The sequence below is a fragment of the Scedosporium apiospermum genome, assembly GCF_000732125.1.
Source record: "Scedosporium apiospermum strain IHEM 14462 chromosome Unknown SEQ_SAPIO_0087, whole genome shotgun sequence".
NCBI lineage: Eukaryota > Fungi > Ascomycota > Sordariomycetes > Microascales > Microascaceae > Scedosporium > Scedosporium apiospermum.
This window is the reverse complement of record NW_015971788.1, coordinates 59183-70745: the sequence shown is the minus strand read 5'-3', so window position 1 is coordinate 70745 and position 11563 is coordinate 59183. Positions and strand designations below refer to the sequence as shown.

The following is an 11563-nucleotide window of genomic DNA, read 5'->3' as shown; positions in this document are numbered from 1 at the left end:
CCCGAGAAGGGTCATTTTATTCATTTTTACCTTGATACAAGTTGTACAGTAAAAAGTGCATGCATACACATAGATGTAGATATTCAGAGAACGTCTCTATTGGCGGTCGCAAGCTATTTCGGGGCCGATCATGTTTTTCCGCAGCTAGCTCCCTTCTACTCTCAGAGCAGCCATAGCCTCTTCATACGAAGGTAGCTCACTCAACGGTGGATGTTCCGTCGTTTCCTCGGCCCCAAGATCGACGCCGGTAGCCGTAGCAGCCGTCGAGATAGGGGGCGAAGGCGGCGCAGTCTGCAGCGCATCTAGGTTAGAGAGCGACAAGCTCAGGAACTTTTGTTTATTCCTCCACACGGTCTGGCTCTCAGCAAAGCCGGCCTGGCGCTGGGGAGGCGGAGGCGGATCCGTGATTTTGGTGATGAGATAGGCGGTAGAGGCCTCTGCGATGCCGTAGACGAGGACGCCGACGAGGGGCACACGGATAAGAACGTTAAAGGCAAGCGCGAAGCCGAAGAGGAGTCCTGCGCGGGCGTGGAACCACGCGCGCTTCTGCGCCGGGGTGAAGCGGATGCGAGCGAAGTAAGGCTCGAGAAGCTCGCGCATAAGACTGCGGGCAGAGTAGTACGTTTGCAGGAAGACAACGAGCCAGGCTCGAGGCAGGAAGAGTCCCGCGGCGAAGATAGCGGACGCAGGCCCGAGACCGACGGCTTTACGGAAGGTGTAGAAGGAGGCGGCGGGGAGGACGAAGCGGCCGATGAGGGGCACAAAGGAGAGGGCGTAGACGGTTAGGGAGATGGCGGCGCGTTTGGCGAAGCGGGCGAGGAAGGTCGTGATGCGGTCGGTGAGAGCGGTGGTGTGGGTTGCAGAGTCGGTGAGGCGATAGAGTTTGAGGTTGGGGTAGTAGAGGGGGCGGAGGGTGGTGGGGCGTTCGGTTTTGTGTTTTTGGACGTAGGTTGTGTCGACCCAGCGGAGGGAGTCCATGAATCTGGCATCGTCAGTGGTAAGTATGGGACGGGGCAGGGAAAGGGGCCGGGTATCACTGGGGGAATACCACTTACAGATTGTCCAAGGTCGGACTGACGTAGCGCATGAGCACCATCAGGAATAAAGGGATTTGCAGGACATATTCAGCTATGAAATCAAGCCCATTAAGAATGGTGTCGTCCCAGGTGGCATTCTCCATGGAGATGAAGAAGGAGAGGGTCCATAGTAGCACCCTGACAAGGAAAATCTAACGGCGGGAGCGCATTAGTAGAGAACCTCTGGCGAGTTCGTAGCAGCAACACGGCGGGAGTAAACAAGCTATGGAAACCTACGGGAATGGCTATCACGAGACGGATGACTAGACCAGCAACCACCGCATAAGCAGCTTGCTTGTAGTGTTTATTCGTAAATATGGCCGGGTTCTGGAGAGCTCGGTTTGCTATGTTAATGTCAGTCACATGGCCATTGTGGATGGTTTCAATGAGTGACCTCGGCGCATACCTCCGACGAAAGTGAGCTGGATTCCGCGTATGATGGCATTGAGGTCAAAGTTGGAAATGTCGAATTGGCTCTTGAGAGTCTCGAAATCGAGGGGTTCGTGTGCTAGTTCATGCTGTCTGTCTTGTCCTTGGCTCGGGCCCTCTGCTTGAGGTCGGCCTCGGCGAGTGGCCATGGCTAGTTCGCAAGCGAAGCTCGGGACCTGAGTGAGCGACGAGCTTGTCTTGTCGGTCGATATTGAAAACTCCCAAAGGACAGCCGTGGGAGATGGGAGTGAAATGGTGTGCCTTTGCCCTCGCAGTATTGTAGAAGGGACAGAAAAGAAGGAAAGGAAAGCGCGGGAGCTTCAATCAAGATCTCGAGAATTGGTTATCCTGAGTGGGACAGTTTTACAGCTGACGCAGCCTCGAAAGACGTCAAAGGATCCAGGCCAAGCAAAAGAGGCCGAATAAGACACAGCAAAAGTGATGACGAAATCAAAACGAGTCCAGGTGCTGATTTGGTGGGGTCAGTTTCAACGCAACGTCGAACAGCTGAAGTGCCTTGCCCAAAGCGGAACTCAGCTTTGGTCCCATTGAAAGTGCTGCCTGGAACACGACGCAAGCAGAGGTTAGTTATGGTCAAACTATTTGAGAACATTAAACACTGAACATCGAGGATCAATCAGCTCAATGTTGCATGCTCCACGAAGTACACAGGTGCGTTAGTCTCTTCAACGGTCAGTACAGACTACCACTACAGCCAGGCTTTAGAGAGCACGAGCTTTTACCAGAAGCTTTGAGTGGAAGCTTTTAGTGGAAACTTTTAGTGGGGAGCTCTCCGATGTAGTTAACATCAATCATTGATCAATATCAGGGAAGGACTCGATACAATTGTAATTAATACCTCAAGCCAAGGATCTATAGAGTGCGCGATAAGGGATCAAATACGACGGCGGAGCTGAAGTCGAAGCCTCGACCTGAGTTGACGCGAACTGCTGACAAACAGTTTGAACTGGGCCAAGATCAATCGACGAACTGGTGGAGGGCCGATCAAGCATCACGGATCATGGTGATCCAATTAATAAACTGATAGACTTAATAGTGATTAAGCGGATCACAGATGTTCAATCAAAACTTCAATCTATCTATCTATATCAAATGGATGTCCTCTGTAGAAACTTGCGGAAACGGCGCACCGTTTAAACAGACAATCAAGAATTACTGAATGTACTTCGTGCCATCATTTACGAAATTGATAGATTTACTATCAATTTCGGGGTGTTGCGTCTTTGAGATTACCTCGGGTCATCCCTTTCGGAGGCCACGATCAATTCCAAGTTTCCAACCACCCAACAGGATTGAAAATCACCCAGTTCTGCAAATCAAGTCTCGATCGATCGAGCAAGCAAGCCGGAAAAAGACTTGAGTCAATCAAGGAGAATCGACCATCGCAGAAACACAGCCAAACTGTCTTGAAACGGGAGTGCAGCATCTCGTAACTCTAGCATCGACTCATCTGTCGACGTTGGTTTGCGCCTGCCACACAAAACTCCGGCGTCCTTGGAATCCATCGTGCCATTTTTGGCTCCGCTTTAGCTCCTGGTCGCGTGGTTTGGTTCCAACGTTCCTTCCCCTTCCGCGTTTTGCTGGTACGTGCGTCTGCGTCGGCAAATTTCTCCAGGAAGTTGCGAGCAGCAACAATGAACAAATGAACATATGGACCAACCAGCATCGAGCTGGGCCTCAATGTTGCTTGCTGCACTTGCCTTCGACATCCACTCTCCTCTAGAGTCTAGAATTTACACTTCAGTGGCTACTTCCTTCGTACACATACACCACAACAGTACCAGAGTACTCTGCAGGAGTGTAGGAGTGCAGGAGTACCTGAGTACCAGAGCTGTTCTTGATCCACTGAAAACATTCACCTTCTTCCAACCATTGCCTCCACTTCTCCCACGTCCAGTCCTAAAACTGGATTATCGACCGAGCTGCATTCGACGTTCGATATTCGAAATAAACTCTGTCACCATCCTACCCCTAAGACTCCCACCAAGGCTTCACATTGGCTCCACCCTCAACTACGCGCCGTCGATAGCTTCCCTCATTTAACTCACAGTCCACCTGCTGCCGCTCAGACTCTAAACTACAAATAATTCCTGCTCCTCGACATTGATCCATCTCGTCCTTTCCGATCCGGCGATAGAGCGGAAAAAAGAACGTATCATTTCCTTCCAGCGCTTACCCCGAACAGGACCAAGTCTGTATTTCTCCTCCCATCCATCCGCCCTGACAACGGCCGCTCCCACCGACGACGCCCCTCCTCTCCATTGTTGATGCAATGGTGGGTTGAGTTCCTATCAGGATGGTTCCGTCTTCCTGTATCAACACCGCTTCTCTCGCGATCACGATAAACTAAACAAACCATCGCTCGAATAAAGAGAAGGAAAAAAAAATCTGGTGCCACACCGCCTTCTGGCGGCGGGACATACTCTCAATGGAGTCCTCCACCGCACAGTTTGCTTCTCCACGCCGTGTCTTCACGGCACCTCTCCCCTCTACACGACCATCCTCATCCTCATCGTCCACCTCATCAACAGGCCCATCCGGAAGTGTTGAGACTCTCTACAATCACCCCAACGCCAAGATCATTGCTTTTACAGCCACCGCTCGTACCGTGCCGAGAAGTCCGACGAAGAACGGCGGCTCGCCCACAGATGAGGACCAAGGAACGCTCTCATGGTCTTCACAGTTGGAGAGGACGATAGCAGTCGGTAGGTTGACGCGTGACTCGATTTTTTTTAAAACCGATTTTATCACCCCAACACCAGGTAAATATTTTTCGTCGATCTAGTGTTGCTAACCCTGGTTCTTTTCTTGCTCAGGAACCTTCCGAATATACCGTGCGCCTGGATCCGTTGCGTTTCTCAACTGTGGCTCTGCTTTGCAACCCATACTACCTAAAAGCCAATGCTGGTGTATTGAAGAAGACTCGAGCAAATTCGTACTCCAGATCCGAAAACCCCAGTACTGGCGAATCGAACTTCCTGTCACGGATATCGAAGATAGGGAACGGGCCTTTTTACTGCGAGATATTTTTGATCAGATCCTGCTCTTTGAGAAAACGCGGTGCCCTTTCAAACGCTCGTTTACGGTGCAGCTACCCGAGCCTCCTCAGACTCCGATTAAAAAGAAGCCATGGACGCCGGCTAGGAGGTCTTTTGTGCCAATCCGAGCACCCGAGTCGCCTGAGACGCCACCAACGCCCATAGTCGTCAGGTCGTTGACGAGACCAGCATTCTACGAGCCTAAGCCGACAACTTCCTCGACACCACCGCAGATGCAGACGCCGACGAAAAGTTCGAGGTTAAAAGACGTAGACTCAGCCACAGAAAGCAAGCCTCCTACAATCCCTGAGATTGCGGACGTGAGGCCGGAAACAACCGGAGAACAAACAGAGCCATCGGCGAATGGTCGGGAAGTGAGGTATGCTGGAGGACCTGATCAAGACCTAGACCAGCCCGGGGAAGCGAGTCAATCGGACGCGCCTGGGACCACTCCCGAGACAGAGAGAGAAGCTGAACCAGCCCCCGGACCACTTAAGGAAACAACTCAGGTCGAGACACCAGTCAAGGTGAAACAAGTAGTCTCAGTTATCGAGGAACGTATCGCCGAGGAACCGGTACCGCCTAGATTTGAAATCAACAATGTTACGACGCCGGAACCGAAGCCAGAAGAGCCGCGGTGGCGGCAACCCAGCACGCCAACGCCACACGCGAAAACAAACTTTGTTCATACAACGTCAGCAGCGGATCTTCGGACAACCACCATAAAGATGGGGGCATTAACACCAACTACCCCCGTCACAGCTATCCCCAGGTTCGAATCGAGGGCCATCGAACCCGTTTCATCCTACGGATCATACGGATTTTCAACTTCGTCATGTACGCTAGGGTCAAATGCAGAAGAAGCCGAAGATGTCGAGGAAGAAGTTGCGACTTATGCGGACATCACTATACGCGAAGAAGAGGCCGAGAGTACAACCGAAGTAGAGCCAACCGCCGCCCATGAAGTCGCGTTTGATGAAGTCCACGAAGGTTCCGGCCAAGGCAGCAACATCCTAATGAAACGGAAGCTAAGGCGATACGGCGGCTTCTCTTCTTCTCGGTCCACGATGACCCCACCACACCTCACCTTGATCACTTCTTCATCTTCTAGATCCGTACAAAAGACGACGGAGACAGTAGCAGATACCCAACAGCCCGAACCATGCCAGGACCCGTCAGAAACGTCGGGGACTGTATCGCCGACGGAATCGGCAGACTCCTTTCATAGCGTGCGGGCGTGGCAGTCTCCCATATCTCCGCCGGTCATATCACTTCCCGACACGGAGCATAGCGAACCGCAAATGTTCCCTTACCCACACGACAACATTGTCATGCCTAATCAAGTAACCCACCAGAGAGATGTCTCGGATTCAACGGTGACACCAGACACACGGTACACGTGGGACGCCATGTCGACGACTTCATCCAGCGCAACATCACAGCTAAGTGCGATAACGGCACCGGATACGTACCTAGATACTATCGAAGAATGCGGCAAGTCGAACGTGTCAGAGGATGGGGCATGCTTCACGACGGCGAGGAAAAAGGACAGGTCGGCACTTCGGCACCGATCAACGGCTAGCATATCGACGAATAGGGTACTGTCGCCACTCCCGGCGGCAGCAGCCTTGTTCTCACCGCCCCAGTCGATAGGACTGGCCATGGTCGGCCCAACGCGACAACAACAGCAGCACCAGCAGAAGAGCAGCCGTTCCGGCACGCGCATCGACGTACTCCGCCGGATGCCGCTTGCCATCGTGGCGAAGACGTGCGACGTGCTCCTCGGGCCGCCGGCGTATCTCGTCACGCTAATGCTCAAGGTGGCATCGAAGATCGCCGCGGGCGAGTGGCGCGGGATGGTCTTCGGGTTCGGCGAGCGCGGCGAGAAGATCCCGGTGCAGTGGGACTACTCCGACGGCGACGGCGATCTGGACTGGGACAGCGATGAGGACGCCGACTTTGCCCCGCCGCCGTCGGCAGGGGAGGAAGAGGAACAAACGCGAGAGGTGGGAAGCAGTGAGGATGATGATGATGACAACAGGAAGGATGGGCGGAATACCAGCGACGAGGACGACACGGGCCGGACGTGGGGAGTTGATTAGGAAAGTTGATGGCTTACGTATAGGATGCGGCCAGAAGGTCGCTGAGAATGTGTACTACTATTGTAAAAAGGAAGACGGGCGGGCAAGTGCTCTCCGTCTTATTGTCATGTTTCAAATGTTTTTTCCACTTCTTTTTTTTTCCTTCTTCACCATGCGTGTTTTGGACAAAGGCAGTTTTGTTTTATAATGTACAGGACAACACGAATTAAGACGCCATCATGAATCAAATCGAATATTATTTCAAAGTTATGCACGCCACAGGACTTGACCGGACTTGGTAATATTTTGGTGAATGCAAGACGTTTAGCTTTGGGGCAGGGAAAGGAGTAAGACGGGGCGGGTGGGCGGCACATATGTCCGAAGAAGACGTTGGTGTCCAGCACAGGCAAGGCAGACTCCATTAATACTCGGAAATAATGTTGTGCACGAGACATCAAAAGAGTTGGAGTGTTTCTCCAGGGGACAGACGCGAAATCAAAGTGTGGCTCAGCGCATTGAATCTCGCATTGCTCGTACAAAATTCACGGGCTAACACTGCTCCTCATATTACACCCTTCCTAATCTTCACTCAGAGGATGATTGTGTGATTGGCGAAGCGAAGGGGTCCAATGCTAAGGTGAAGAAATATGCCCAGAAAGGGAAAAGAGCCCAGCCCTATGCTCTTGGTGCCATTGCTATGCCATGTCGCCAAGGCGTTTTGGTCGGTTAAGTCGCGATACGGGGAATGCGAAGGATGGATGTAACGCTACAGTCTCGGGCTAACATATTCAAGCTAAATTTACATAGAGATATGTTAGGGAGAGACTGGCAAGTTCACGGCTCTCTTCGTCTCATCCCATCTGTCGGGTTCATCTGATCGACCGTATCCCCCAGAAAACGATGCGATTGGCCAGTTCCTTCCTTTGACGTCCCAGTCCATCCCACACCTTAAAATGAGGCCTTGGCTTTGTGGGACGTCGATGCAGGCCCGATTTGGTGCGTTGGCCCGCTGTGAGGAGGGGGTTGTTTCGGGCAGGCCTTATTCGAAGGCAGGAAGTGAACTGAGAGATGGGGAGATATATAAGAAGTCTTGGTTCCCCCCTCGTGAGTCGGGAGATGGAAAAGAGATTCAATTCAGATGTAACGGATTCTAGCGGACGAATGCAATAATAAAAGTCGATTGTTCTCAGACTCTTTTGAATCGTCACCAAGAAGAGCCCAGCGGCGCATCCCAACAACACTTGCTCGGAACTGAAACTACAAACAACAGCATCTGGAGATACTATCAACGATCTAACATGGCCAACGGTGAATGGGGTACGCCTCGAAAACAATCTTTACCCCAGAAATGATCGCCCCGAGAAGTCTTGACATCGTCGACTAACACGGCATTTCCTGTTTATTAGTGCCGGGGAGCTACTACTTCTATGCCCCGAACAAGGGCGCTCCCATCTTCTTTGTGATTGCCTTTTTATCGACGGGCCTGTTCCACTTGTACCAGAACGTGTAAGTGACTATCAATATGACCCCATGATCTCATCGCACTCCGAAGCCACTTTGGTTCCTTCTTTGCGACTTCTCCTCAGGACACCGAGGCGAAGCATCAATTGCGTCCGCGATCTATTCCTATCTAGTTTATATTCTCACAGTTACCCAGAAAGTACAAGTCTCTTATCCGGACGAGCTTCTTCCCCTTCTGCTCCCTTCTCTTCGTTGCCGGCTTCGCCCTGAGGATATACGGATCTCACCACTATGACAACCTCGACGTCTTCATCGCGAGTATCTGCCTCACCTACGCGGCCCCGTAAGTTCTCAACGCCGTCTTCCTATGAAACCTACCGAGCTAACCAAATCCCCTCGACCTATCTTATAGTCCTCTGCTCGAGCTCCAAAACTACAACATCCTCGGTCGCATCCTCTACTACGTCCCCTACCACTCCCCGATCCACCCCGGCCGCGTCCTCTCCACCTTCGCCATCATCTCCGCCATAGTCGAGACCCTCAACGGCTGGGGCGCCTCCCTAACTGCCAACCAATCCCTCGACGACGACTCCCTGGCCGCCGGCCACGGCCTCATCAAGACCGCTCTGCTTCTCCAGCTCGTCGTGGCCGCCGCCTTCCTCGCACTGGCTTTCACCTTCCACCATCGGTGCTATATCCATAAGATCCGGAATCCGCGTGTTCAGCAGCCCCTTTACACTCTATACGCTAGCACAGCCCTCATCGTCGTGCGTACCATTTACCGCGTCGTCGAGTACTTTGACCTCGCGTCGCTCAGGTTCAGTGATCCGGACTTCGACCCTAAGAGCATGACGCCGCTCGTGAGGTACGAGTGGTTCTTTTACGTGTTCGAGGCTGCGTTGATGTTGATCAATCTCGTTATGATGAACGTGAGGCACCCGAGGAAGTGGCTTCCTGAGGATAGCAATACCTACTTGGCCGTCGATGGCTCAACGGAGAAGTTAGGTCCCGGTTGGAAGGATCCTAGGCCGTTTTGGCAGACGGTGGTTGATCCGTTTGATGTGACTGGGATGGTGAGAGGGAATAAGGTGGGTTTGCCGCCTTTTTGGTTGGAGGATGGGATCGGAGGGCCGCAGAAGGTGGAGAGTGTCTGAGGGCCTTTTTGCTCTCTTTTTTCCTGGAGGCGGATGGTGATGATGATGACCAGAGTGTTGGAGTGTGTGGTCTGTGTGTCTCGGTTTGTTTTTGTTCCCGATCTTGGATCTTGGCCTTTGGACTTACATGTTGGTTGGCTTTGTTGGATATGGCGTCTGGGATTTCCCCTTGGGTTTCCTTTGTTGAAAGGCGATGGGCCTGGCCCTCTGATTGCTCTCATATACCGCTACTAGATACCTCTGATTTCACGTTCCTTCGATTTCCTTCAACTGGTTTAATATCATTCCTCCCTTGGTATCAAAAACATAGATTTCTCTTGCTTGTCTCTCTTTCGATTGGGGAAATAGTGTTTGGTATAATATACAAAATGTGTCTATTGGACATACTCCATAAGTGATCGTTTTTTGTTCTATTGTACAGATCCCATTCGCCTAGGTTGACCGCCATTTTCTCCCCAATCTAAGTGATGCTTTTGTCTTCTCCAAGTGGCGTTGATATACACGCGGCCAGGCTCTGCTCAGCCACAACATTATCTTAAACTCCCTCCTTCTCACCAAACAAGCTCTCAAGTTTCCTAGAAAGGAAGCTCCTCAGCCTTCTCCCGCATCGAATCAAGCACCCAAGCTCTCCTCCTCTTCAGTCTCGCCACCATAATCGAATCATACTCCTGCATCGAGCTCAAAACTGCCGCAAACGGACTCCTCTGCTCCGCCTCCGCAAGCCCCTCGATCGAGTCCGCAACGGAGTTGATGATACGCAGCGTCTGGCTGTCGCCCGACATGCCCGCCCTCTCCATCTCGCGGAGCAGACGCATGACCGAGTCCGAGTCGCCGTATCGGTACCAGTAGATCGATATGAGTTCGTTGTAGAACCTCGTCGATACGCCGAGGACGTAGGACGCCATTCCCAGCTCTAGGACGCGCGGGAGGACGTTGAGGGCGAGTGGTGATGGCGTGGCGAATCCGCGGTCGAGGAGTCGGAGGCCCGTGAGTAGGTGGACCGAATATAAAGGTCCGTACTGCTCCATGCTAAGTGAGCTCTCGCGAAACTGAATAGTCCGATCCGCAGGCTCGACTTCCTTCTTATTCTTCTTATTCTTCTTCTTTTTCTTTTTTGCCTCCCCAGTTTCTTTCCTCGCCGCCTCCGGTTCCTCCTTGGCATTTCCGATCCCCAGCCGTTCAACCATGGAAAAGACTTCCTCCTCGAGGACACTCCAAAGCTCGACGTCCGTCCGACACTGCTGCATAAGACCCAACACCCGCGCTTTTTCTTCCCGATGCAGCGCCATCAGCGCAGCGCGCTCGGCAACCTTGGCCTCCTCCATCTTCCGCAAATCTTCCGACGCCTCCTCGGCCTCGACAGCGTCGGTGGAGGGCCTTTCGCCGACAAGGAATTCATCATCGATCACTTCCTCTTCTTGTAAACCCAGGGCGATCTCGGCAGCGCGGCGCAGCGCGGGAGGGTACATCATCAGGATCATTTCGCGCGTAAGGTCCTGGTCCGTCGCGGCGGGAATTTCCTTTTCTCGCCCCGGCGGCTTCCCCACGACTTCTATTCCGCTCGGCGCAAGGCCCGGGGCGGAAACGCCGCCGACTTGTTTCCTCCGCTTCGTGATGTCGCCGAAGATCTCGTCGAATACGCGCTTCTCGGCCTCGGTCATCGTGGAGGAGGGGCCGCGCATGTTCCGGGCTGCTGCGGCGTCGGCTTGGTCTGGACCGAATTCGAAGGGGATGGATTCATCGTCGGGATGCCGGCGGGCGCGGAGGCGGAGGGAGGTGTGAAGAGGTCGGTGGAGGAGGAGGGAGGTACGGGCGGCGGGGGAGAGGGAGGGGAGAACTGCGCGCTGGAGGGGACGGAGGAGGAGGAGGGTGGATGACATTTTGAGGCTCATTTTGAGCCCAGCCGGGCTTGTTGAGTTTGGGCGGGAAGGCTGGAGCTGTTAGCGATGTGAATGCTGAATTTCGATCTTGGCAGAGACTGAAGCTCAAGATGGTAGATTTTGAGCGACAAGGTACCTGCAGGTTGGCACAGCTGGCGGACAAGTGGTGACAGTGTCAAGATGGTCGCGACGCGAAATTCAATTAAAGTACGCGACTGGAACTTTAAAAAGTATCAAAGTACCTCTACTTCCTTGGATTTAATCCATCGTGAACTGAGCTGGACTTCACAATCCATTCCAGACAAACAAAGTTCATTCCTTGCTATTCCTTGCTCCTATATACACACATACACAACGAAAATACGTTTCTGGCTACTTCTCAATTTGCTTCACCTTGCGTAACTTGCTCCTCAAGCTCTTGCT

The 11563-nt window shown here is 52.7% G+C and overlaps 3 protein-coding genes and 1 pseudogene across 3 annotated transcripts; 2 read left to right on the top strand and 2 right to left on the bottom strand.

The window, feature by feature from the left end:
- Window positions 1-144: 144 nt before the first annotated feature.
- SAPIO_CDS2749 (uncharacterized protein) lies at window positions 145-1654 on the bottom strand (the record flags this gene model as incomplete). Its single annotated transcript, XM_016785692.1, has 4 exons — window positions 145-982; window positions 1056-1228; window positions 1314-1420; window positions 1483-1654. 4 exons carry the CDS (start codon window positions 1652-1654, stop codon window positions 145-147), a joined length of 1290 nt encoding a protein of 429 aa, XP_016644474.1.
- Window positions 1655-3954: 2300 nt separating this feature from the next.
- On the top strand, window positions 3955-6666 carry SAPIO_CDS2748 (uncharacterized protein; the record flags this gene model as incomplete). The annotated part of the gene is made up of 2 exons (XM_016785691.1): window positions 3955-4231; window positions 4343-6666. 2 exons carry the CDS (start codon window positions 3955-3957, stop codon window positions 6664-6666), a joined length of 2601 nt encoding a protein of 866 aa, XP_016644473.1.
- A 1277-nt stretch (window positions 6667-7943) lies between these two features.
- On the top strand, window positions 7944-9260 carry SAPIO_CDS2747 (uncharacterized protein; the record flags this gene model as incomplete). The annotated part of the gene is made up of 4 exons (XM_016785690.1): window positions 7944-7962; window positions 8052-8151; window positions 8303-8449; window positions 8519-9260. The coding sequence occupies 4 exons, from the start codon at window positions 7944-7946 to the stop codon at window positions 9258-9260; spliced, it is 1008 nt and encodes a 335-aa protein (XP_016644472.1).
- A 575-nt stretch (window positions 9261-9835) lies between these two features.
- SAPIO_CDS2746 lies at window positions 9836-11140 on the bottom strand (annotated as a pseudogene; the record flags this gene model as incomplete).
- Window positions 11141-11563: the final 423 nt, after the last annotated feature.